At 51.0% G+C, this 26,657-nt stretch overlaps 3 protein-coding genes across 8 annotated transcripts in view; 1 reads left to right on the top strand and 2 right to left on the bottom strand.

Annotated features, from left to right (window-relative positions):
- Window positions 1-5,727, bottom strand: part of GPR68 (G protein-coupled receptor 68) — a 34,687-nt gene extending 28,960 nt beyond the window's left edge. Inside the window, exon 1 of one of the 3 annotated variants that reach the window (XM_043489561.1) lies at window positions 5,583-5,727. The gene's annotated coding sequence lies outside the window, so the exon portion shown is untranslated. Of the gene's footprint in view, window positions 1-301; window positions 2,813-5,582 lie in introns of those variants that run through there. The other 2 variants (XM_043489559.1, XM_043489564.1) reach the window with 2 other exon arrangements.
- Window positions 3,867-7,244, top strand: LOC122454898 (translation initiation factor IF-2-like). The gene is made up of 3 exons (XM_043489580.1): window positions 3,867-3,894; window positions 5,470-5,825; window positions 6,189-7,244. The coding sequence occupies exons 1-3, from the start codon at window positions 3,867-3,869 to the stop codon at window positions 6,240-6,242; spliced, it is 438 nt and encodes a 145-aa protein (XP_043345515.1). The 3' UTR covers window positions 6,243-7,244.
- Window positions 7,245-9,597: 2,353 nt separating this feature from the next.
- Window positions 9,598-26,657, bottom strand: part of CCDC88C (coiled-coil domain containing 88C) — a 142,047-nt gene continuing 124,987 nt past the window's right edge. The window contains exons 26-30 of one of the 4 annotated variants that reach the window (XM_043489549.1): window positions 22,919-23,107; window positions 19,160-19,228; window positions 16,908-16,976; window positions 15,654-15,943; window positions 9,598-11,834 (exon numbers count right to left, since the gene is read on the bottom strand). In XM_043489549.1, the coding sequence (XP_043345484.1) occupies window positions 10,836-11,834; window positions 15,654-15,943; window positions 16,908-16,976; window positions 19,160-19,228; window positions 22,919-23,107 (1,616 nt within the window). In that variant the 3' untranslated portion in view covers window positions 9,598-10,835. Of the gene's footprint in view, window positions 11,835-15,653; window positions 15,944-16,907; window positions 16,977-17,021; window positions 18,977-19,159; window positions 19,229-22,918; window positions 23,108-25,271; window positions 25,615-26,657 lie in introns of those variants that run through there. The other 3 variants (XM_043489550.1, XM_043489552.1, XM_043489553.1) reach the window with 3 other exon arrangements.

The following is a 26,657-nucleotide window of genomic DNA, read 5'->3' as shown; positions in this document are numbered from 1 at the left end:
GCCTCCTCTTGCAGACTCCCCTGCCCTGTGCTTCGTCGCTGGGAGCTTCCTAGCTCCTCCTTAAGGTGCGCAACTTTCGAGAAATACTCATCACTGCTGAGTCCAGCAACTCCCAGGACGGTTTCAGGCAACAAGGGGCTGGTTTCTCTGAAAATGATCTTTTCTGGCATCAACCAACCACACACCAGCAGGCTCTGATCTGAGCTGATTCATCAGTTGACCCAGGGCCTGATTAACGCCACAATGTTGCTTCTGCCCCCACTCAGATCATCTGTGGGTGCTCAGACAGAGCGTGACTAACCTGGACACCCGAAGGCAGGAAAATCTGAGCTCAAGTCCAGTTGAAGCATCAGCACACACATCTGGAGAGGTGGGGAACCCGCGTCACCTTCCCGGCGAGGCCGTGGACTCCTGGAGGGGGCCTGCAGGCTGGGCTTGCTCAGGCTGAGTTGGGAGCATCTAAATGTCTGGGTTCAAATCCCAAATCTGTTGTGCTCTGGTTGTTACAGCTCTGGCAAGTCTGAGCCCAGAGGCTCAGTTTCTTCTTTAAAATGGGGTTAATAATGAAGGTTGGTGTAAGAATGAAATATAACGGTGCTCTCAAGAAATCTGGTTGACCTAGAAAGTGGGACCCCAGCCTCACAGGTGCAAAGGGAGCAGATTATGCTGAGAAGGCACGAAAGAGGACTTGGCTGACTGAAATGGGGTGAGACAGGGCAGGCTGGGGTTGATCAGCTTCTTGCTCGTGGAGAGTGGGTAAAATCCTGGCTCTTCACACTGGCTGTGTGACCTCAGAAACTTACATGACCTCTCTGTGCCTCGGTTTCCTCATCTGTGAAATGGGGATAGTAACAGTACCTCACAGAGTTGTTGTATTAAATGAGTTAATAAGAAAAAAAATCCTTTACAACCATGCCTACCTTTAGTGGGTGCTCAATAAATGTTAGGACACCCTCTTATCCAATGCCTGCAGAAGGCTTATGTGTGCCCCTCTGGTTAAGGTTCCCAAACTCTTCCAGAGTTAGTGTCTGCAGCCCCTAAAAGGAACCCTTAGGGAACATGCTTCAACTTCCCCAGATAAGCTTAGGTGCCTCTGATCGGGGGTGAGTGTTAGGTTGGGGAGAAAGGGCTGAAATGAGAGGGAACTGGCAAAGTATGTATAGTCTATGTGGTGTCTCACCCAGAAAATCTTGGTGAAAATTCTCCCTCAGTGTTGGGCTTCAGACTTTGCCTGGGCTGCTCCCAGGCTGTCGACTTGTATCCTGGGTTGATCATGGTGCCAGAGAAGGTAGCCTCAAAATGAGGAGATGCTCCCTGGAGCCAGACAGCCTGGGTTCAAACCCCAGCTCAGCCTCTTGCCAAGTTATTTAACCTCTTAGGGCGTCATCCATGAAGTGAGGTGAATAAGAATGGCACCTTCCTCCCAGAATATTGGGTAATGTGCTCTGAACAGTTCTGGGCCAAGCTTAAATGCTCAGTAAATGTCAGCTACTGTTAATATACCACCACCCGCAGTGTCCTCTGCCTACCAGGGGATAGCTGTTGTAGTAGCCAGAATAATGGTCTCTTTTGAGGATGCCCACGTCCTAATCCTCAGAACCTATAAATACGTTGCCTTACATGGGGAAGGGAACTGTGCAGATGTGATAAAGTTAAGGATCTGGAGACGGGGAGATTATTCTGGGTTATCTGGGTGAGCCCAATGCAATCACAAGGGTGAAAGATGGAAGCAGAAGAGGGAGACTGTCAGAGTGGTGCGGGGTGGGAGAGACTGGACCAGCCGTTGTTGGCTTTGAGGATGGGAGCTGGCCAAGAGCTGGGAAATGCAGGCTGCTTCTAGAAGGTGAAAAAGGCAATGGAATGGATTTTCTCCTATAGCCTCCACGATGGAACTCAGCCATGAATCCCATTTCTGACTTCTGGACTTGTTAAGATAGTCAGCTTGTGTTGTTGGACGTCACTGAGCTTGTGGTCAGATTGTTACAGCAGCAATGGGGAACTCTTAGAGCTGCCGAGACAGCTGCATCCTTGAAGGAGGCACCGTGTGGAGTCACTCTGTGGTGGTTATTGAGCACCTGCGGCATCACCCCCTTCTTCTCGCCTTCTGGACATGTGGGGAACACACTGGACTCTGGAACTGAACTTCCCCGGGGCATAGGCGCTGCCAGGGATGGACTATTAAGAGGCAGGATTGCTGAGGGTGGTTGAACAAAGCCTCCTGGGGAAGCAGAGCCCTCAGCAGGGCCTTGGAGGATGGAGCATGCTGAGTGACAGGAGGAAGAGAAAGGAAAGACATGGCTGGAAGCAGCCCAGTAGGATCAAAGTCGAGGAGCTCAACCTACTTATTCATTAATTATTCATTCATCTGTTCATTCACCACCTGTGCTCCAGGCCCTGTGGGGGGTACCTGGATAGTGGAGTGAGTCAGATAGACCTGGTCGAAGCCAATATGCCATTACGATAAAACATGACAAGCCTTACAGCAGGACAAGACCGGCTTGTAAAGGGGGCACATCAGGATGGGTTTCCTGAAGAAAGAGAGAGAGCCTTCATCACAGGATGAGCTGAAGCTTTACAGCTTTAGGCTATCTGTGGTACTCTGCACTCCGCAGGTGCTGACTGATAGGAATTTAGCCATGTAAAGATTGTTATTCCCAGTCCAGTTCTGTCCTAATCCATTTTATTACACGAAGGAGAAAGCCTCAGGTGGGTGCCATTATTTCTCAAGCACCACTTTAATTCTTGCTAAGCTTCCCACGTGGCTCAGTGGTAAAGAATCTGCCTGCCAATACAGGAGATTCAGGTTTGATCCCTGGTCAGGAAGATCCCCTGGAGAAGGAAATGGCAACCCATTCCAGCATTGCCTGGGAAATCCTATGGATAGAGGAGCCTGGAGGGCTACAATCCATCAGGTCCCAAAGAGTCAGACACGACTGAGCAACTAAACAGCAACAACAATCTCCCTTTGTAACCTAGAGAGTCAGCCTCAGGTGTATTCTGCAGGTAACAGGTGCTAATTCAAGCTTAATACCACTGCTTTTTGTTTAATTACCTTCCTTTTGTGGCCAGGGGCACTGATTTTCCATTTCTGGGAGTAGAACACAATTTCTATTAAATTTTTCTTAAATGTAAAGTATAATTTCCTTGGTGGTCTAGTGGCTAAGACTCCACATTCCCAATGCAGGGGGATAATAGTATAATAGAGCCATGAGTCGAGGGTTCTTTCTCTTGCCCTGGAGTTGACCACTGGGGTCCAGTTGAGGACAAAGAGGCAATAACTGTCCCTCAGCAATGGATCTGACCCGCCTTCAGGACCTCCCCATCCTAATCCCCACCCCTAACACACGCACACTCAGTACTGGGGAGGGCCGGGAAGGAACTGGGATCGGAGGTGAGCAGTGATTGGCTGTGAGATTCTCCAGAAGTCTCCTAGAGCTGGGGGTGGGGCTGCCACAGCGAGAGGAGCCCAGGGGACACGGGCTGCCACAGCGAGAGGAGCCCAGGGGACACGGTCTGCTCTGGCAGGGGACACGCAATCTGCTCAGGGTGCCTTTTGGGACAGGAAGAGACGAAACCTGGAGAGAGACAAGAGGCAGCCCCAGTGGACAGTGAGTGGCCTAACGCCCTCCAATCATCATGCAGGGCTGTGTGGCTGAGTGGATGAGGAGGAAAGGAGCTGACATCTCCCAGGAGGACTGTCTGACAGCGGGGTGGGAGCCAGGAGCCATGGAGGAGGCGGTGCTGCAGCCAAGGCTCCCATGTCAGGGATCTGGCCAGCAGGGAGGCCCCAGTGCACCTCGGAAGAATTTTTGTCTTGTGCTCCTAAGGGGACAGCAGGGCCAGTGCTGGGTGGCCGGTGAGAAGAGATGACCAAGGGCAAGGGGACCTCGGGTGGTAGGCTACATTATGGGGCACGGACTCCTGTCCCTCTCTCTCCTGTCCCCAAGGCACTGAGGGAGGCAGGCCCTGGAGGAGTGGAGAAGGGCGGGAAGCTGTTCTCTCTTTAGAATGTGGGTTCTTAGACCCTCTTCATCCTCCACTGGGGACCAGTTGGGGACCCTAGGCGTTATTCTGAGGTATCAGGGTTTGGACCCAAGGTAACAAAAAAGTGATGGACTCTGCCCAAGAAACTGTGGAGGAGCACAGGGGAGATCTGAAAATAGAAATGGCAAGTTTCAAGTTTCTCTTACTCTGAATAGAGGTTCTGCAGTAACCCGGTCTCCAGAGTAAACTATTCAAAGGAAAACACCATAAGGGGCTTCCCTGGTGGTCCAGTGGCTAAGACACCACATTCCCAGTGCACGGGGCCTGGGTTGGGTTCCTGGTCAGGGAACTAGATCCCACAAGGCGCCACTAAGAGTTCGCATGCCACAACTAAAGATCCTGCATGACACAACTAGGAAAAAAAAGATCAAAGGGAAAACATCATGCATATAACAAAATGAAACTTGAATGGCTGAATTTTCAAAACTCTGATTCAGAAGGTAAGACTGGGACTGACACAGCAACTACAGTACTCTGCTAACAGCTATGATTGAAGGGTGATGGGCAGGAGGAGCCACACTGTGGGACCCCAATGTACAAAAAGCATCTGATCAAGAGGAGGCAGTCAGGGCAGCCTTCCTGGAAGAGGTGTATTCTAAACTGAAGCCTGCAAGGGGACTAGGAGGTATATTAGGAATTATCCCAATGACTGGTGTACATGGTGCTGTGGATACAGAAGGGGCCCTTTGAGTACTGATGGTGGGGATATGGGGGTCTCTAATTAGTCTGGGGTGTATGGCTGGGGACAGGTGTCCCGCAGTTAGCTTAGTCATCTGGGGCAAGAAGGAGAAGCAAGGTGTACGTCCCACCAGTCACTTCTTGAATTTGAGTCTGTCTCCCCAGCTACAATGTAAGTGGTCTGGGCAGGAACCAGCTCCCTCCACCTGGGGCTACCACATAGCAGACAGCCGATGTGCTGAAGGACAGGATGGATGGAAAGATCATTTGAGACAGTTACAGGAGATGACGCCTCTGAAGCCAGGGACCAGCAGGAGACACTAGATGGTAGTCGGCCCCTACTCACCTCCCTCTCAGAAAAGCGCCCAGCCTGGGACTGGGTCCTTGGACTCCTCTCCCAGGGCACAAACTGACCCCCTTCCCGGGCCCCTCCCTCTCAGCTGCAGTTACCCAGGGTCGGGCCATGCCCCAGGGGAGCTGGACAGTTGGACAGTGTTAGACTTCGAGATCAGCCTCCAGGGTCCCTGGACAGGGCAACCCCCTCTGGCCCTCAGAACGCCACACGCCACCCTCGCGGCACGCCCTCTGGGCGGTAGGACCTGGACCACCCCCCAGCACTATCAATTTGGACCCTGTAATGATAAGGACCTCCCTCCGGGCCTTTCTCCTCTCTCCACGCCCCCGGCCGCCCCCCACCCCCGCCCCCAGGCCTTTGTCGGAGACTGGATTTTGCATTTTCCTTTCCAGGTGGGCGGTGGGGAGTGGGGGGTGGGGGACCGGCCTTGCTGAAGGTCGGTAGTTCCCTCGGCCGGGCGGCAGCCACTGTCCCAGCCTTACCCGACCCATCCGGGCGCACTCACCTCTCTCGGGTCCGGGTGCCGGAGGCCAGGCCGCGGCTCCGTCCCGCCCGGCTGGGCCCGAAGCCGGCGGGCGGGAGGGAAGGACTGCCGCGAGGCGGCAGCGGCGGCGGCGGGACCCGGGTCCGGCGGGGGCGTGGTGCGAACAGCCCTGCGCTCCGGCTCCCGCTCGCCCGCGCGCCGCGCCGCCACCTGGAGGCGGAGGAGAGGGCGGAGGCTCGCGGCGGCCGGGGCGGCCAGGGCAGGGTGCGGCTTCCAGGAGGGCTCCTCAGGGCCATTGCCCTCCCGTGGGGAACGCGGAGGGGCCCGGAGGCTTCTCCTCCACCTGCTTATTTGGGGTCTCTTGCGGGGAGGGGCAGTGGGGACCAGGTGGCCCGTTTGCTTCTGCCAGAGCTCAGGCTGCGTGTGTCGTGTGACTTGGTTAACTTGACCTCGGTGGGCTGGGCCCCAAAGTCCGAGCTTGGGAAGGGGAGGGCATTTCTGAGCCCTGCCCCGACCCCCACCTCTTCCCAGGTCCCTCCCAGGCCCGCCAGGACCCTCCCTTCCCCCACTCCCCACCCGCGGGCTCCTGCCCGACTTCCTGTTGCCCACTCTGCCCCCCCTTTACAGATGGAGAGGTCCCCCATGCTGTCAGCCTCCCCAGGCCCACTCCTCCTGCCTTAGCTCCATGGAGAAGGGCAAGAAGAGAGAATGGAAGAAATGAGAAGCCGGCGGCAGCCTCCAGCCTTGACCCGAGTGGCCTCTGTGTGCCCTTGTGCGGAGGAACGCTGCGCACACCTGCGTCTGCCGGGACGGTCCGCTCTGCACACCAGCTGCTCTTCTCTCTGATGTTCCTGCTGGCTTGGCCCCTTCTCAGTTGTTCTGTCTCATCCGTTTTTCAGCCCATCCCTGAAAGGCGGTGCTCCCAGTGGTGCGCTGCAGCCAGCCTGTACTAGCTTGTGAGAGCAGGTTAGTGAATTTCCCAGAATTTTCCAAGCCAGTTGTTAAACACGGCCGTCATTAAAAACAAGTTTATGTAAATCTGCACGTAATTTATGTTAAAAACCATAGTAATAAACACTCAAAATGTGTCTCTTCTTATTTTACTCTTTGTTACCTGTGCTCTTCAGGTTATTTGCACCCATTTCCATCTGCATGGAGGCAATATATTACAGGCTACACTGCACGTCTCCTTCCACCTCTGTGGTTAGTAACACCATGGCTGCAGCTTGAAATCGGCCATGGCCAGAGTATTTCCGCCACGGAAATTGGCAGGTGTTACCAATCAGGGCTTGATTTATGTCTTCTGCAGTGTCTAGACTCTCTAGACTTGATTGAGAAAGTGATAGGGAAAATGTGAATAGTGCAAATTAAATTTAGAGGTGTATCTTGGGTGAATATAGTGTGTAGACTATATTTCTTTTTTTTTTTTTTTAATGTGCTATGTCTGTAAGCCATCACAATGTGAGCAGCACAAAAAAATTGAGGAAATTTGGCCAGCATTCAGCAACTACTACCTGACTGAGCAATTGCTCATGTCATCAATGAGTGAAGTTCTGATACACATCTTTGGCGTGTTTCACTTTCATCTTACTTGCTAACATAAAACATCAACTGACATTCACATTGGAACTACACTCATTCATCTCTTGCAGGCATAGGCTGGCTATAAATACATAGGCTTGGCAAAAATCAGTGAGAGCATTCTGAGAGAATCCATTGACTGTATGGATTTTATAATAAAAGTATGTATTTTATATATAGTTTATTTGTAAATTATGTATCATAGTCCTTTATATCTGTAAATATGTGCATGTGTATGTATATTCCCTCACCCTGGTTGGTTGATAAATATTTTGGCTGGATGTTTAATGTTGGCTGGTGCTTCCTAAGGTTTGCCCTATGCTTTCTCATTTTCTCACTTTAATGTATTCCACAGGGTAGCCCTTTGTCCCATGTGCATGCGTGCTAAGTCACTTCAGTCATGTCCGATTCCTTGTGACCCTATGGACTGTAGCTCCTCTGTCCATGGGATTCTCCAGCAGAGAGTACTGGAGTGGGTTGCCATGCCCTCCTCCGGGGGATCTTCCTGACCCAGGGATCGAACCTGTGTCTCTTGCATCTCCTGCATTGGCATTTATCTTTTGTGTCTCTGCATTTATCACTAGCGCCACCTGGGAGGGCCACAGATGATCCCAAGTCTCCCTCCAGGCAGCAGTGGGCATGAAAATCCAGTGGCCACTTAGATATTTCCCAGACACTGGGTCACATGTCTCCCAGGCCAGTGCAGAGAGGGTGGGGCCTGGGAGCGCAGAAGCAGCATGATCTGCGGTGCCCCCCTCAGCAACAGGGCCCAGGGTACCGTCCAAAGGACCATCCCCTGGGGCTGGCAGTGTATGAGTGAGGTGTGGAGCCAACTGATGGAGTGATGGATAGGGTATGGGGAGGAGGGGGAGCGTCAAAGGCTGTCTGGAGGGATGAGATGGGGGAGGGCAGGGATTTGTGTGTTGAGCACTTTGAGTTGGCAGTGTCTTGGGACTTTCCAGCAGAGAACAGATCTGGAGGTTTCCGGCGAGAGGTTAGGACTGGAGGTAAGTTTGGAGCCTCTGTGAACAGAATGGAATGAAAGTTGTGGATGTGTATGAACTTGTCTGGGGCCAAAGGAGGTATTGAGAAGAGGGCTGGGTGCGCCTCCAGGCGAGCCCATGGGCCAACCAAACCACAAAGGGCTGGGTGTGGCAGGTGTGGCGGTCACCTGGGGTGAATGTCCTGAGGTGCTATGAGGGCTGAGCTGTCTGAGGCTGGCAGACGAGTTGGCAGGCTCCCGCCAACACCCAGGGTCAGGGGTGTGTGTGTGTGACCTAGGGTGAGAATAGCTGGCTAAGATGAGGACACGAGTCCACAGGCGCTCTCAGGTGCAGGATGTGATCCGTGAAACATGGGATGTGAAGAGATGAGCGGTCAGGCCCACATCACAGAGGGCTTGGTGTCGCTGGAGGAGCCGGGGGGAGGAGCTGAGGAAGCCTGGTGTCCAGGCGGGGGCTCTGAGGGGCAGTGAGCACTTGGGAGTGGGGCAGGGGGCCAGCGCTGAAGAGGATCAAGGGGGAAGAGGTCTGGAAGGCGGAGCCTAGGACTTGGGACACAGGAAGCTTCCAGTGAACCTCTGTGGAAGGAATAAGTGAATGAATGAGGGGTTAGCGAGTCAGTGCCGAAAAGCCATACCACAGTGGGGAGAATTGGGAGACAGAGAGAGGATTCCAAAGGGTGACTGGCCAGGCTACATGGCACGAAGCCTGCAAGGTGGCCACTGTTCATATGCTAGAGGTAGCTCTGCAGAGTGGTCAGATGCACAGATCACAGAGGCTGGGGAAAGAATGGGCAAAGAGACAAGAGGAGACCCTTTGTCTGATTTTATTTTTTGGCCACACCAAGAGGCATGTGGGTTCTTACTTCCCTGAACAGGGATCGAACCTGCGCCCCCTGCACTGGACGCTTGGAGTCTTAACTACTGGACCCCTGGGGAAGTCCTGAGAGGAGATCCTCTTAAAGAAGTCTGGTGAAAAAGGAAAGGAGACACTGAGGCAGCAGCTGGACAGAAATCGACTGGAAAAAAAAGTTTGATGTATGGATATTTATACACCTTCCTTCCTTCTGACGTCTACCAACCCTCTCCCCGGACCCCACCCCCCCATATCCATCCATCTGATTTAAGCATCTGATCTGAGGCTTCCAAGGTCTAAATTGCAGGTCTGGTACTTTCTAGTTTGGTAGCCTTGGGGACATCCAAAGGACCATTTTAAGCTGAGCTCCTGCTAGACACAAATCCCAAATCGAAATAGGATTCAATTTACACTAAGTTAAAATAAAATTCAAGTCTGGGGGAAAAAAAAAAGCTGCTGTAAAGAGAAAAACCTTGCTTTCCACATTCTCTGACCTAGTGGCCAGTGGATTCCAGTGGCCAGTGCTAAGGCAGGGACCCTGAGCTCCCAGCGCCTGGTCAATGATGCCATGATGAATGGTGAGGAAAACTAGGACTCAGTACTGGTCCATGTCCTTTTATTACAATCCTGTCCTGGGTTCCAGAATGAATGGCTTTTTAATAAACAACCCAAAGCACTCTGAAAAGCGATCGTAACTTCCCATTTCTTTCTCAGTATATCGAATCTAAAGGGAAAAAGTAAAAAATCACCAGGTTTAGTACATCCCAGAAAAAGCACCTTTACTAAACAACAGGAAATAAAACGTGCCAGGAATCTGACCAAAGAGACGAAGCAGCAGGTGAGATTCCTAATAGGAAAGAATGACTCCCAACGGAACATAAATAGATTCCCCTCAAAGTACATACATTTCACATGGGTGTGTACATACATAGTAATATATTAAAGGAAATTTGGTTTCTACCATGAGAAGTTTACTCAGAAATAATGAATCAACATCTCACCTGAGACGGGGAGGTCGGGGTGCTGCAGCCACGGTATAAATCGAGGTGCACCTCACTGCTGCACACGCCTCCCCTCTTTACACTATATACACTTGCTGGGTGGGGGGCTGGGGCGGGGGTTTCTTCCTGCCCCTCCCCCGGACCAGCAGATCCAGTGTTTGTAGAAAAGTGAGCAGGGAAGGCAGGTGGCTATATGGCCCGGGAGCCCAACCTGCAGAGCCCAGGAGCTGGCTCCAGCGGGGGGAGGCAAATGTCTGAGGCCACCCCCACCTACCCGGAGAGCTGCTTTGGCTCTGGGGTGAAGAGAAGCACTCAGGACCCCACAACGGCATGACAGCGAGCCTGCCTCTGGGGTCCACCCACGGCCTCCAGATTTTTGTAGTTTGGCCAGTGGGGGCTTCTCCTGGGATCAAACAGCTTTGGGAAATAGAGTTTCCAGACCCACCAGGGCTCAGCCCTGGGAATGTGTGTACGTGTGTGCACACGCCCACATACACACATGCTTCAGTGGAGGTCAGCAAGTTGCAAACAAAAGTGTTCTACAGGGGCGCGCTCAAATAGTGTCTGCTTCGGGGGCTGCCTCGTCACTGCGTTCTGAGTGTCCCCATGCCAAAGTGGATTTGTTCAAAAGATACCAGGTTGCTGGAGGCTACAGATACAGAAGATGGGTTGCACACCAACGGGGTGCAACCCTCTCAGGCCTTGGCACAGCATTTTTAGCAACAGAACAGAAGACACGCACGGGAACCCTCTCCTCCTCCTCAAACCCTTTCCTGGCGCCGCAGGCAGACAGGGAAAAGGCCGTGGTGATCAGCAGGTGCAGTCCAGGAGCCAGGTCACACGCAGCCGTACTCGTACCACACCGTCTGCTGGTCCCCTCCCGGCTCGGGGGACGCCGGCGTGCTCTTGGAGCTGCTCCCACGCCCAAAGTCCTCAGGGGCCCGGCTGCCCTGGGGAGCCAGGTCCGGAGACCTGCCCGGGCCCTTAGCAGGGAGGCCCTCGCTGTGACCCTGCCCCGGGACCCCATCCCCTTCCGAGGGGCTGAGCCCTCCTCGGACGGGGGGGATGGTGGCCACCTCCCCCGGGTGCAGGGGGGCTTGGGGCTTAGTCCTGGCTGCCTGGGCTGCAGTGGGTGAGAAGTGCTGGAGCTGCGAACCGCTGCCGCCACCGCCTCCAGTGGCGATGGCTGGGGAAGTGGCGGATTGCTGCAGGGGGGCCAGCCTCTCCTCCTTTGGGGGAGCCAGTGAGAAGCGCCTCAGGTCCAGTGGCCGGCTTCGGGGGCCGGGGCCCTGACAGGAGCCGCCAGCCTTTCCCACAAGCGGGGTCCGCTCACGGGCCAGGCCGTGGGAGCCGGGGGCAGTGGAGCTCTGCAGGTTGTGGCTGCCTGGGTCTCTGCCCCCCGAGGCCTCGGGACCCGCCAGCTCCTGTTTGCAGGCCTCCGGCCCGCTGGCCCGGAGGAGGTCAGCGGAGGCCAGACTAAAGGCCCGGTTTAGGGATGCGCTCCGGCCGGCAGGCGTGTGGGAAGCGGGGGGCATCGTGGCCTGCCGGGCTCTGCCCAGGGACAGGCTCTGGGGTGGCTGGGCCTGCCTCTGGGGGACACTGGGCGTGGCCTCGGCCTCAGCGGCTCTGAAGTTCGGCTTTACATACTGCCCAGGCTTCAGCGGCTTTCCCTCAGAGGTGGAGACGGGCATCTTGATGGTGGGGGCCACAAAGCTGGTGGGCATCTTGGCCCCTTCTTTCCTGGGCGGTGGGCCTGGCTGGCCTCCAATGGACGGGAGATCACCGGCCTTTCTGAAGTAATCACTCAGCAGGTCATCCCGGCAACTGGGAGCGTCCTACAGGAAAGAGAAGAACTGAATGAGTCTGGGGGTGGGGTGTGGGGGGTGGTCCTTGGAGTTCCCTCCTCCCACCCAGGATGTCCCCTGTGTTGCCCACACGGCCGGGACTGAAGTTTCTTGCTTGGCCTGTTGAAGGCCTAATGTCCCCACTGCACACACTGCCCCGGTTGGGTGGGGGGTGGGGGTCGAGGCAAAACAAGGATCCTTAGGGAGCAGACCCAGGCATCACTCAGTCCTAACGTCACAGGCAAGAAAGACCCAGAGAGGAAACCCACCAAGCTCATCCATTTTATGAAAGGATCAGGACAACCGTTTCGACTTGGGTCTCCTTTTCCACTAGGCAGCAGAAAGCTGATGGACAGGACTGGACCTTCTTCGTCAGCCCACCAGGCTCAGACACGCTGCAAGCGCCTTCCAGTGGGCCACAGAGAGGAAGAGAAACAAGGCCAGCTCCGCAGAAGCCAGAACCAACCACACTGCTCACTGCCTCTCAGATCTTTCTCCTGATGGGAGGAAAGGGAGAGGCAGGCACAAGGGGCAGAGGAGGGCAGAGAGAACCAGAGGTCCAGGAGAAGGCAGAGGCAGCCTAGCCCTCCAGAATATCCCCCGTGCCAGACAGTCACCACCTGGGCTTCCCCTGGCCAGGGAACCAATGTCCTTTGTCACCATCCTGGGGGCAGGCGGAGCCCCTGGAGCCAACAAGCTCGGTGGGCCTGTTCAGGTCAACTTCAGCCTTTTGCCAGCACCTCCCAGCCTAGAGGATCCCAGATAGATGTTTCTCCTGAGGCTGGGGATGGAGCAGGGGAAAGGTCAGGGCCGAGAGCTGCTGCAATCAGACCCCAGCCTGCTGGGAGGGAGGGAGTCAGCCTGCAGGATGGGTCAGCAGCTCAGGAACCACCTGACAACAACTCCTGGCCCCTGAAACCATGTGGATGCTCAACTTGACAGAGGTACACTCTGCTGTTTCATGTTAGCTTGAAGCCTTACTCTTGGGTGTGTGTGCGTGCAGTAAGACCCTGGGTCATCAATATGGACAAGAACCATTTATTTATCAAGTACTTCCCACATGTCAGGCACCGTGCTGGGAACCAGGGATGTAATCCAAAAAACTCAGTTTAAATTTGAAAGCAACCTTGTGCAAGAGTTGTTTAAGGTTGTATTAAAACATCACTTAATATGTAAGAAAGGACTTCTTAGGTGGCTCAGTAAGTGGTAAAGAATCTGCCTGCCAATGCAGGAGACGTAGGTTTGATCCCTGGGTCGGGAAGATGCCCTGGAGTAGGAAATGGCAATCCACTCCAGTATTCTTGCCTGGGAAACCCCATGGATGGAGGAGCCTGGCAGGCTATAGTCTATGGGGAGGCAAAGAGTTGGACACGACTTTGTGACTAAACAACAAATATGTAAGAAAACTGAGGTCACAGAGATTAGGCATCTGAAGAATGGAGACTGAGGATTAGAACCTACGGCTGTTTGACTCTGGAGCTGTCTGCTCTACCTCCTGGCCCCTTTCTGCACGTTTCTAATTAGCCTCTTCATCCCCACTTTCAGGAGGCCACCCAGGGAGCCCATTGTGTGACCCTGCTCTCCCAGCATCACCAGCACTCGGGGAGTGGAGGCATGGGTGGCTTCTCTAGGCCTGATCAGGGGAAGATAGAAGTGTCAGGTGGGGCTCGTGGGGTGAGCACCTGGGCCGATGGAGGGAGAAGGAGGTGGCTCTCAGAGGCTGAGCATCAGCTTCCAACAGAAACTGCTGCAGTGAGACAGCTTTGGCCTCATTCAGGCTGAAAAGCGACATGTGCTGACAGCAGCCTCAGCGACAGTGTCTGGATAGGTCTAAGCTGAGTGCGGAGGGGCTGTGCCCCTTGTGAGCAAGGGGACCTGACCCCTGAGATCTGCCCAGGAATAGGACACCCACTGGGACAGGCACACAATCAGAAATGGATTGAGGAGAAGAGACATCCAACGGCAGGCACCCTCGATTTCTGGACTTTTCTCGTTTGTTCCATCAGGTCAGTGCTCCTCAGCCTGTGATGCCTGGACCCCCAGTGACAGTGAGAGCACCATCTGGGAACTCGGCAGAGATGCAAAAATCTCAGAATCCCTGGGGTCCAGCCTGTGTCCTGCCAGGCGAGTCTGATGAACGCTAGAGTTTAACAGCCACTGCGTCAGACTATAAACTTCTGGAGGGCAAGGTTTTGGTCCTTCTCAGCTTGGTTTCCCTAGTTTCTAGCCCACAGTAAGTGTTTGACAGACAAATAAATGAAGACAGGGGAGGGGCCATGTTTTATAATTCTTTGGCACCAACCACAAGACCAAGCATCTAGCAAGTATGCAATAAAAATTGGCCCATTTGCTTTGTTTTTTGAGAGCAGGCACCATACATACTGCCTAAGACACAGTAGCTGCTCAATACATATCTTCAAGACAAATATTTTGTGTTCTCTGTGTCAATGTGACGGATTAATGTGGGTCACAGAGTTTACCATGTGGCTACAGAAAGCTCAACTGTATTCACTGAAGGGAATAAGATGCAATCACTAAAGCATTAAACCTTAAAAGACTTCAATTATGGAAAAGACCATGACGCTGGGAAACATTGAGGGCAAGAGGAGGAGGCGACAGAGGATGAGATGGTTGCATGGCATCATTGACTCAATGGACATGAGTTTGAGCAAATTCTGGGAGATAGTAAAGGACAAGGAAGCCTGGTGTGCTGCAGTTCATGGGTTGCAAAGAGTTAGATATGACTTAGTGACTAAACAACAAGACAGTATATAAGCCAATAAGTTCAATAACCCAATAGCTCATGGGACTGAATTTAGACAGCATATGTAAAAAAAAAAAGGCAACCCACTCCAGTATTCTTGCTGGGAAAATCCCATGGACAGAGGAGCCTGGCAGGCTACAGTCCATAGGGTCTCAAAGAGTCAGACACAACTAATTACGCACATACACACATGTGAAAAAAACAGATGCTCAGCTTCAGAAAAGCTAAATGGAGACACTGGAAAGGTGACATGGGAGGGAATACAGGGGGTGTCTGCAGGTTAGATACAGATCTAACACCTAATACAGGTTAGATCTGTAGAACAGAGGCTAGCAACCCAGAGCTGTGGGCCAGGTCCAGTGTGCTGCCCTTTTTTGTATGGCCTGTGAACTAAGCATAGTTTTTACACTTTCAAATGATTGCAAAAAACTTTTTTTTAAAAGAACAATCTTTTGGGACATGAGACAACTGCATGAAATTCAAACGTCTATGTCCATAAGTCAAGTTTTATTGGAACACAGCCATGCCGACTCATTGACAGATGGTCTAGAGCTGCTTTCCTACTAAAATGGCAGCGTTGAGTGGCTGCAACAGAGACTGTCCTGCCTGGGAAGCCTAAAATATTTACTCTCTGGCTCTTTATAGAAGAAACTGATCTCCGCTGGTGAGGGCTCAGGGGAAGTGGGCATGCAGAGCTCTGCCTCAAAACCTGATGAGATGCTAACCCCAGAGTGGGTGCTGGGCACATCTCTCAAGAAGCTTGTAGTGGTGGGCACACACCATCCCTGCCCTCCATGCTGGCACCAGGCTCTGCCCACTCACTCCACAGATGGAGCAAACAGCCTCTGAGGTCTGGGGCTGGCTGCCAGCCCCGGGGATCTGTAGGCTTGTGGGCTTCCTCCCCGTCTAAGGAGCCCCACACCTAGGCTGCCCCCCGCGCCATCCCTGTATCTCTGCCACCACAGTTTCTGCCTGCTATCCCAATCCAGGGAGTGTGCAAGGGATGATGGACCCACTGTGTCCCTTTGAGCCCCAGGGCCACTCACGGGGGACGGGGAGTCCCGATTGCTCTCCTCCAGGAACTCCTCCAGGGTGACCATCTCGCTGCTCGGGGAGGTGGAGCAGGGCCGCACCCCGCCGTGGGGCTGGGCTGCGCTCCTCTTCTGGACGCCCTCCTGGGGGAGAGGCCCGTTCCGCGGTGGGGGGTACTCATGGCGGCTGAGGGGGGGGCGCCCCGGGGTGCTGGCATCCCGTGGCAGAGTGGCCGTGTCCCTGCTGGGGATCAGGTCTTCGCTGCTGAAGCTCTCGGACCTGCCGTGGAGCTGGTCGGAGGAACCTGGGGTCAGGGCAGGTGACAGAGCGTACATCAGTCCCTCTCTGCCTCCAGTGGGCTCCATGCTGCCTGCCGCTCACCTAGAAGAGGACCCTGCCCGAGAACCCAGGGCACACTTCTCCCAGGCTGGGGTTCTCCACGTGAAGAACACTCTGGGATGCTTAGAATTCGGAACAAAATAATTTGAGATAAACATGGAAAGTTTCTGCTAAAGTTCATACTGTTAGTAGTGCTAAGGTCCTGGGTGGCTCAGCTGGTAAAGAATCCACCTGCCATGCAGGAGACCAGGGTTCAATGCCTGGGTTAGGAAGATCCCTTGAAGAAGGGAACAGCTACCCACTCCAGCATTCTGGCCAGGAGAATGTCATGGACTGAATAGTCCATGGGGTCGCAAAGAGCTGGACATGACTGAGTGACTTCCACTTTCTTTCACCACACTCATTAGCTCTCATCCATTCATATATTTAAAAGCTTTACTGAGCACTTGCTATATGCCAGATGGTCACATGGACACTAAGAAGTGAAAAAAATCTGTGTAAGAGTTTATGGTCCTGGGACAACAAACACATTCTTTTCAGACGTACAAGAAACATTCATTAAGACAGACTATATTTCGCACTATAAAATCAACTTAAAAAACCCCTGAGAATCAAAGCCACTCTGTTCTCTGACCACAGTGGAATGGAATTAGTGTCATGATCCCCCTTCTAAAGATGAAGTAACTTGGATTCAGAGGGTAGGTGACTCGCCTAGGTACCCAGACTCTGTCAGTGGGGGTGAAGGGATTTGAACTAAAATCCATTTAAACTCCTGGCCTGCACTTGAAACCACATGATGTGGCCTTGGAATGCAATGAATGCCGAACGTATGGAAGACCTTGGGGAACAGTATGTTAAAAATTACAAATATGATATAAACACAAAGACCCACAGACACTGCAGAGCGCCCAGGAGGAGGGCCGGCTCACCTTTCAGGTTAAGAGGTGAGCTGTCGCTGGACGCATTTCTACTGCTCTCCAAGCTCCCCGGCCGGGATGCTGAAAGGAAATGCCAACATTCAATCAAAAGGCCCGTGACCAGGTCTAGCCTGGAGCAAACCATCTAATCTGAGAAAAATTATGAAACAAAGTCACTCTGCCAAAGTGGAGCTGAACATGCCCCGGAAGGATGGGCCTCGGAACACCCCATGTTCTCCCATGATGGCTAACTTCCCCGAGGGCCAGGTATGGTCGCCCAGAAATGACAGTGTGCAGTTTTTGTTTTTTTTAAAGTGAGGTCTAGGGCTGTGGCTTAAAACAATTTTGTTAAAGAAGAAACTCTCATGCAGAACTGAAAAAGCAGATGAAAAAAGGGCTGCTCCAGATCAGCCAAGGGTTGGGTACAGGTTCCCACCCCTATTCCTGCTCAGAGCTTCTTGGAACACATGTGAAATCTCCCGCCTAGATGACAGTGCACCTTGGTGAGGGCGGGAGCCAGGAAATGGTGGTATGTGCACATGTGTGTACCTGTGTGCAACTTCAGTTCCCTGATTCCAGGAGGAGGAGCTGGGACCCTCAGCAGGACAGGGAGCACTCGCTTTTCCCAGCTGTCTGCTGTCCTTCAGCTCGTCTGTCTCAAATGCACATCTGCCCCAGAGGGAACAAGTGACCTTTCTGGTGACAAGTGCTGGAGGGAACCAGGCCTGAGGGATGCTGTCTGCGCCGAGCGTGTCTGCGGTGGCTCTTGGATCAGAGCCTGAGTGCCAGGACCAGGGAGGGTGCCCCCCCGCCCTGCCAAGGGCAGGCTGTCCCTTCAAGGCCTGTAGGCCACCCCTCTGGGTCTCCTCTGCCGGTTTCACTGGGCACCATCACTCTTATCAGCCTGCCCTGTATCACTGTTCGTCCTGCTGGACCACGAACCCCCGGGGGACAGGCCCTGTGTTTCTGTCATCTCTGCATCCTCCCAGCACACAGCTGGTGTTGAGCACGCTGAGAACTGGAGACACGCTGCTTACAAGCCACCTCCCCCCACCGCCTGCAAGTTTGCTCTTGTTCTTCTGGGTCTTTAGGGCACCTAGTTCCCAAGTGCTGATGTGTTTGCTGCAAATAGCATGCATCTGGAAAACACTTACTAGCAAACGGGGTTTGGGGATGAGCCAAAAAATACACGGATTTTGTGCATGGTATAAAAGCAAAATAAGTCCTCTTGTTGAGAAGGGAATTTTTTGAAATTTAAAAATGCACATCCCTCTTTAGAAAGGAAATTAAGTTTCATTAAAAGAAAACCATGATACAAATCAACAGGACCCAAAAGCACTTTTATCTAAGTGTTGCATCGAAACCCCCTTCCCCTTCTTTCTCCTGATTAGAGAAGCTCAAGGAATCAAATACTTAGGAAGAAAACCCTTCTGGTCAGCTGACAGGCATAAACCAAGCTACTCCAGTTTACCAAACGTTGCAGGAGATCCTTCCTATTGTGTTGCCCACAATATGTCTGTGTCAGTGCACAGATATAAGGGCTCCTGTGTCAACCTATGTCACCACAGAGCCTGTAACTGGAAATGTCTCTATCCGTATCATAAAATTTTTAAGAGATGCTAGCTAGTTCCCACACACTGTTGATCAGAAGTAAACTGAAATAAATGCAAACTGAGTTTTTTTTTTTTTAAGAATTATCTTCCAACCTTCCTATGACTTCTGTTTTGCAAAATTAAAAAAAAAAACAACAAAAAAACCCAAAGCCACTTTTAATTTTTTGAGAAAGTTAGTATAATTTTGGTTTCCCTTCTGCAGTAATGCCTAACAATATGCCTAACTCAAATGGCAAGTACTTTTAACAGTTTCTGAGACTAAATGTAACTTGGAGCCATTCTGCAAGTGAGGGCAGCGAGAGATCTTCCTGAAGTCAATGCTCCCTGGGTAGGTCACTGGAACATCCTGGCAAACATGAGGGGTGTTTTAAGGCGAGGGAAATTAAAGTCTCCAGAAGAGGGATGCTTGATAAGTAGTGAGTTCCTCATCATTGGAGGTATGTAAGCAGAAGTCAGATGCTCAGGCCCCTGGGGAGGGGAAGGAAGGAGCTTAGATGAACTGTGGACCCATCCCCACTTCATACAACAACTCCATTTTCACCTGTTTTGTGTATCGGACTTCCGTATAGGACTTAGCTTGAGGAAAAGGCACTATTGCTAAGAACAAGACTGAGAATCCAGGTGGAAGGGCGTGTAGCACCGACCACTCACCGTACTGCCTGGGGTGAAGGAACTCGAGCTCCAAGGACGGCTCGCAGAGGCTGTCTTCAGAATTATAGCCTGTGGTGAAAACAGGACAATGAGTCAGGGGTTCTGGAACATCCATGGGGAAACTCGGGCTGTCTGCCAGACGGCCACCTCTGAACCTCGCCTGGCATCTGTGTTGGGGCAGCCCCCGGCTCTCGGGGGGCGGGGGGGGGGGCGCGGCGAGGGAGGGGAGCGTGGACCACACCTCTTCTGTGCCTCCTGCTGGTATAACTCTCACACTCCTGACTCCTATTCTATTTAACTTTAAATCCCCTTTCTGCCTGTGCAGTGACTGGGGCTTGAAGGCTACAGCAGTGATCTGGCCTAAGGACAACACAGCAAAAGGAGCTGAATATTTAGGGCCTTTGGGGACCACTTCCCAACCTCCAAGGCCAGGCCGTGCAGGCAATTCTGGTCTGGGGGCCACCCTGCCTTCGGGTCGTAGGAGGAGGGCAAAGGAAGGATTCCAGCACCTGACAGGAGAGGCCGACTCCCTGGAGATAGCCCGCCCTGGCAGCTCCAGAAATAGACCGGAAGCACACGCCAGCCATCCATGGCCCTGTCCCCGAGAGGGACTCAAATGCCCTATGCCTTGGACCTACGAGTTTCTCTCTAGCAGTAGACCCTGGGTCCCTCCAAAGTGGCAAAAGGGTTTCCAACCCACCCTTGACTCCTGTTTTCAAAATTCTGGTAGTGAGATACACTCAAAGTTAGGTACGATCTTCACATCACTATAAATAACTATAGATAACTAATAAGGACCTACTGTATAGCACAGGGACCTCTACTTAATACTCTGTAATGGTCGATTTGGGAAAAGAATCTAAAAAAGAGTGAATATATGTATAATTGATTCATTCTGATGTACCACAGAAACTGACAAACACAACACTGTAAATCAACTATGCTCCAATAAATTTTTTATTAAGTTAGATATGATCTAATGGCTTCCTTTGCAGGTTCTGTCTCCCAGGAGATGACAGCAGGACAACTCCTTTTTTTAATTCACTGAAGGTGGGAGAATCCTACTTTTTGTGTTCTCTCTTAATGCCCAATGGGCTTCCCTGGTGGCTCAGTGGTAAAGACTCCGCCTGCCAATGCAGAAGACACAGGTTCGATCCCTGAGTCAGGAAGATCCCCTGGAGAAGGAAATTGGCAACCCACACCAGTAAACTTGCCTGGGAAATCCCAAGGACAGAAAAGCCTGGCGGGCTCATGTCCATGGGATCATGAAAGAGTCGGACATGACTTAGCGACCAAACAACCTAATGCCCAACTCAAAGTAGTGACTTAATTAAAACTTGCTGCCTTGATTACAATAGTAAAATATGGCTAGTGATATGTAGGCTCTTGGTCATTAAACCTAGTTAAGTATCAGAATTTTCTGAAGAACCTTTAAAAAATATGGAATCTTATTTAGGAGAAGTATATTTGTATTTGTCTTTTGACCCAGCAATCCTAATTCTAGGAACCAACTCTGGGGACTAATTGGTTGTATACCGTCATATCAACATTTTAATTATTGTGTGCTTATACAAAGAATGAGAAAGATCTCTATGACATATGTCTAAGCGAAAAAAAACAAAAAAACAAAAAAACAAGATGCAATATTTTAATTTTTTTTGCCAAAAGAAACACAAAGTATAAATAAGGAACTAAAAAAAAGGTTATCTACAGGGTGATTTTGGAATGTAATGGAGGGGAAAGGGAGAGATGTGAAGCTTAGAAATCTAAGCATGCCTTTTTATGTAATTTAGCTTTAAATTATGTAAATGTTTTATGTAGTAAAAAACAGAATTTAACAAAGAAAAAATTCTAAAATTGAAGACAGAAACAAATAAACCTTAGTGTATATCAAACCACTAACATAATCCATAAAAGAAAAAATTCCAGTGAATTTTGAATATAAAACTCTGTGTATCTTTAATGAGATTTAATCTAAGCACTAGAAGAATTACAAAGGAAATAAACATCACTTGGTGATTTTGTTAGTAGCAGTATCAGTATTAAAATTTTTGACCATCACTGCATATTTTCAGGAAATATAAGGAAATGTTTTAAGAGAGAAGACGTCTGTGGAAGAAGAGGACACACACGTGAAATCGAAGGAAAAAAAAACCCCTGTAATATTAAAATAGAACTGCAGAAAGAATTTCTTTACTGAAAGGGTGCAGAAGTAATGACAACTCTGCCATGCCCAGATCTTGATTATGAAATTCTACTCTAAAAGGAACTAGATTTACTTAAAGAAACCCTGGTCCCGGGGGGTGGGGGAGGGCAGTTTCCATTTTGATGATGGTTACACAGCCATCCGCCGTGACTGCCCAGAATGTGAGAGCCAGGCTGCCAAGGAATTGCTGTTGGCGGGGTGAGGGCGCCTTTGGTGACAGACCCTTGTGCTTGCTCTGCAGGCCAGTGACGATTCCAGGATGATTCCAGGCTTGGGCTCCAGTTCAGCGATGGGATCCAGGCTGAGACAGCCTGTGGGTCAGCCCAGAGGGCTGGACCTTGAGTCACAGAGATCCCCAAAACCCTGAGGGGAGATGGTGTTCCCAGCTCTTCCCCAGGACCAGGCAGCGCCTCTGCACCCCAGAGCTCCAGCAACCAGGGGGTACTGATGGCTGCGGACAACAGACACCCTTGCCACGCGGGCTCAGGGCATGGCTCTCCCAGAGAGCTCACGGCACAGCTCCACTGACGCCCAACAGTAAGTGACTGCCTGCAGTGGGGAGAGGCTGCCCACCTCTCCTGTGCCCATCCCACTCACCTTCTCCCCGAGGGGCTTCCTACTTATAAGCAACCGGGACAAGGGCAGGGACCCTGTCTGTCTTTGCTTGTCAAACCAAGGTTGTGCAAGCCCCTGGTTTTAAGAGCAGAGGGGGTGCTATTACTGTGAAAAATAACAACCACTTCTAGTTCTCCAACTTCTAACACCTCAGAGGCAATTACTTTCAGTCCTTTTAGCTGTTTCTTTGGATGTCTCCTATCTTTAAATTATCAGCCGAAGGTCTTTTTTGGTTTTAAGCTTTACCTGTTCCTCCCTGCGTATCTTAAATTTCCCAATACTTTCCCCTCTCTTTTGGTAGCACCCTATTCTTGTTTCATGGGTACAACAGCTTTGCTCATCTCTGACTATGTTAATGATGGGCATCGTAAAGTTTCCATCTTATGTCTGTTGCCTCTCACACTGGTTTTGGTCTGTTACTAGAGGCTCTAGAGGTGTCCCTGGGCTTCACCTGGCAAGATCGGATGGAGACATTCAGCTGGGAAACTTCCCTTCCACTCTTGTCAACCCACCTCTGGTTCAGAGACCCTCTTGTGTATCCTCCACAGAGAATGAACCTCCAGACTTCTACCAAGGTGGGCTGGAGAGGATGCCTCCTTTTAGCGCAAATGCTAGCTTACCTCCCTTCTAGATCTACTTGGAGCCTCTGAGTTCTGCATGGTGGTGGTGGGAGTGGGTCCCGGGGCTTCCCCTCCAGTGGCTTGGGGTCAGGCCTCTAAATGGTGACCTTATCAATCCAGTCACCCACCCAGCTGGCAGGCAGGGCTGAAGTCTGAACTCCTATCTGGGTGATGCCAGAGCCTGCCCACAACTTAACCACCCTGCTCACTACCTCTCAGCCCGGGACCCCTCCTTCCACCAAGAGCCTGGGGTCTTTAGGAAGGACCCTGAGCCCCAGACGCTCAGCCCCCTTGTTTCTGGAGAGGCCCACAACTCACCTTTGGTGCGGCCTGGGTGCCGGGAGATGGAGCTGGAGCTGGAAGGGGTTGTAGTGATGGCTGAGGTCGAACAGGGCCGGGGGCCCAGCTCCATGGGCCAGGGTTTCAAGGCTGGGTCAGTGGAGGCATCCTTGCAGTCCAGGCTGCCTCGGTGCGGGGACCCTCGCTTTGGCTTTAGGTCCCCAGGGCCTGGGGCAGAAAAGGACATTGAGAGACAGGGCGGCAGAATCCTGGGCTCAGGCTGGGCGACCACACGGAGGCCTAGAAGCAAAGGCAGCAGGGCACACAGACCACAGGGACGAAAAGCTGAGCTGCCCCCCACCCGGGCACCCGCCGACCCCGGGCTGTGGTTTAAACAGGAGGGCCCTGGCTACAGGCCTGTATCAGAGACCCCAGCTCCACTGACGGGGCATTACTGCAAGCCCTGGAATTTTGGCTGGGCGACAATAAAGGAAAAACTCAGGAGGACAGACAAAATGGTGGTAGAAGTCCAACATATTAACTACAGGGCACGCCTGCCACCTAGCACTGTGTATCATGCAAATCCCTGACGTAAAAAGATCCTGGCAGAAGAAAATCCAAAAAAGAGGGGATATGTGTATACGTACAGCTGATTTGCTTTGCTGCACAGTAGAAACTAACAAATTGTAAAGCAACTATTCTCCAGTAAAAATTGAATCTAAAATAAAAATAAAAAAGATTCTCGTATATATCCGCTCAGGATCACTGCTGCCTGAGGCTGAGGCCCTGAAGGTCCAGGACGTGTATCTTGCCAACTGGCTTCACATATAATCTCAGGAAAAGTTTACTGTCACCTTAACAATAATTTAAGAGATCTTTAATGTCTGCATGGTGAGACTGACTACCAGAAGGATTTTTACCTTTTGTCTTATGCATTTTTGCAATCTCGAAGTTTTCTACCATGAAGATATACTCTTGTCAAAGTTAAGTAAAATCCTATATAAAAACATTTTTAAAACATCCAACCCTCCACCTATCTTGTAGTAAGAAAGGGAATGGGCTCTCCAAAAATGAGACAAAAATGAACGCAGCTGGGGTTCCTGTGAGCATTAAGATAATGCTGTCTCCCATGAGGTCTCACTCCAGGTACCCCAAGGCTGCAGACCCAGAGCCACGCCCGCTGAAAGGCTCTCAGGCCCCTCCCCTCCCCTCTTCCATAGACCTGACCCCGCCAGCCCCTTGGCCACTCAAATCTGGATTCATGGTGAAGTTTTAATCGCCTATGTCTTATCATGACTTGAAATCAAGGTAGAATTTGGATTCTGAAAGATAACCTTGATGAGAAGCAAGATTCAAGTCTGGTGGGATGCATGGGGCAGACATCCAACAGGTGAAGTTAGGAGGAGGAGCGGGTGGCGGGGAGGTGGAGATGACCAAACAGTTAGCACGAACAGCAGAGAAACAGCACCGTCCCAGCAGCATGCTCAGAGGACGGGGGCCGGGACCACAGCAGCCCAGGGCTCCCAATGCGGTGAGCGAGACAGGAAGTTGGCACCACGTCCGCCGACTTCAGCATTTCAATACATGTGGACTTATTTTTTAATATAGTTACCTTGTTTTTAATGGTACTGGCTTTCCATTTACAGTACAGGTAATAATCTATCCTTGGAGGATAAATTTAAGTGGAAACGGTGGGTCAGTTCAAGGGGAAAGATGTCAGTAACCACACAGGTGATGGACAGAGGTGGCAAAAAATCATGAAGATGGGACAAGAATGATTGAAGACAGAAAGAAACTGCAGTAGCTAAAGGCCTCTCTCGACCAGCCTTTCCCCCGCTCTGGGCGTGACTGGCCTGCTGATGCTCTTTCTGCCCACTGCAGCTTTAACTTCAGCACCCGAGATGCTCAGAGAAAGACAGCACAGTCATAAAGCTTCATTCTGGGCTGGCCTCTGGCTGGGCATCATCGATGCAATTATTCAAAACGCTTGAATGGAGCACAGTAAATCCTTCAAAAGATCCAACACCTCTAAAACGGACCTTATTTGGCAAAAGCCATCAATTCGGGGCTCTGACAAAGAAAGAGGAGAAAAGGGCAGCGGATTTAAATTTAGCTGCTTCTAGATAAGACTCAAGGAAAAGAAAAAAAAAAAGTCACTTGACAGAGGCCGTTTATTTTAGGAAGCATAGCGACACTGACCAGCTCTGCTTTATTCTTGAGCATTGACAAAAGCCTGCAGGTGCGAGGGTGGGGGACAGCACACGGCCACTGGACTTACTCAGCACGGACATCCTGGCCCCAGGACCTGTGCACGGATGTCCCGAGGCGCCCCTACAACTGTGCTGTGCTGGAGAAATGGTCCAGAGGATGTGGCAACTCATCTTCTCTTTTGAAATCACAATCCACGCTGGCTACTTTAAAGTTTGGCCTGGAATTGGTGTTGGGAGGAGGGGTCCGCTAGGGGTCATCTGGCCTTTAGGTACTGGGTTTTTTTTTTTTTTTTCCATTTGTTTGAATTTCAGAAATGAAGGAGGATACACGATGAAGACACATGGTAAAGAAAAAGGATTAGAAGTCTCCAATTTCTGAAAAGGGGAGAGGCTCGTTAGGAGAGGATGGGATGTCAGAGGAAGACCAGAACCGCAGGCGTTTAGAGAGAGCCGGGTGGGCCGTTGGAGACTTGTCTTTGTCCTTGCTTTTGCTTCTCAAAAAGGGACTCTTTTTGCGCTGAGTTGCTAAATCGTTATCCCCAGGATAACCCGAGAGAGGAAGGAAGAAAGAAAAAAAAAACACAACAAATAAATGAAATGAATAATAACACGTAACTCTAAATTAGCTCAATGTACTTGGGAAATCAGAATCCAGTCCAGTCCAGGAAAGATGGAAACAAAAAGCACGACAAGACTGGAATCAGGACTCAGTGAATCATTTATGCACTGCCTCAATTTAATTAATTTAGCAGCATCTTAGTGCCAACACTTTACTCAGCACGTGAAGAGAACTACATATTGCTCAAGGAGCCAAGGGCTTAGATGATTTTCAATTTCAATGTGTTAAATTATTAAATAAGAATGTTCATTAATTTAGGACCCAGCTTCTCTTACTCATCCATTTTAATGACTGACTCCCTGACAGTTTGGCTCATGTGTTACTCTCACTCCTGTTCAAAGACCTTGGAAACAACACTTTTCTGGCCTGCTGTAATGGAACAGTCTGCCCGACTATTATTCACCAATAATTCTTATACATCTGAAATAACCTTTTTTGGCAGGATGAGTTGAAAAATAACGAAAATACCTCTTTTTCACACTCCAAAGCCCTCAACACCAAGAATTACCATACCCTTTCTTCTAATACATGACTTTTAAATTAGAAGGGCTTATCAGAGCAGACAATTGGTCTAACTTTTTGAACACGTCATACAGAAACATAACCAATATATCCAATTTCTGATTTAGAACTAAATTTGGAATCAGAACCTCCATTATTTCTTCCTCCACAGCACCACCTGGTGGTCAATATTCACACCATAGGTAAGGGACTGACTATGTGATTCTGGGGCCCTTAGCTCTACTGGGGGCATGCCTAACACGCCTGTTAGGCAGCATGTTTTTTCAGCTTTCACTGCAGGCAGTGCACTTGGTGGTGAAGCGCTCAGATTCCAGAGGTAACAGGCCTGTGTTCAAATCTAAGCTCTGTCACTTATTATAGCAGAAAGTGTTTCACCTTGTTAAGCCTCACTTTCTCAGCTCTGAAAAGGGGATGATTAATCATGCCT

Source organism: Cervus canadensis, chromosome 17 (assembly GCF_019320065.1).
Source record: "Cervus canadensis isolate Bull #8, Minnesota chromosome 17, ASM1932006v1, whole genome shotgun sequence".
Lineage (NCBI taxonomy): Eukaryota > Metazoa > Chordata > Mammalia > Artiodactyla > Cervidae > Cervus > Cervus canadensis.
The sequence above is the reverse complement of the archived record's forward strand: the minus strand, read 5'-3'. Positions and strand labels throughout refer to the sequence as shown.

Excerpts from the sequence above, each read along its gene's own strand:
- LOC122454898 (XM_043489580.1), top strand. The coding sequence starts at position 3,867 with ATGACCAAGGGCAAGGGGACCTCGGGTG. Across the intron at positions 3,895-5,469 it reads GGGCAAGGGGACCTCGGGTG|GTGGGCGGTGGGGAGTGGGG; the intron begins GTAGGCTACATT and ends TTTCCTTTCCAG. Across the intron at positions 5,826-6,188 it reads GCCGGGGCGGCCAGGGCAGG|ATGGAGAGGTCCCCCATGCT; the intron begins GTGCGGCTTCCA and ends CCCCCTTTACAG.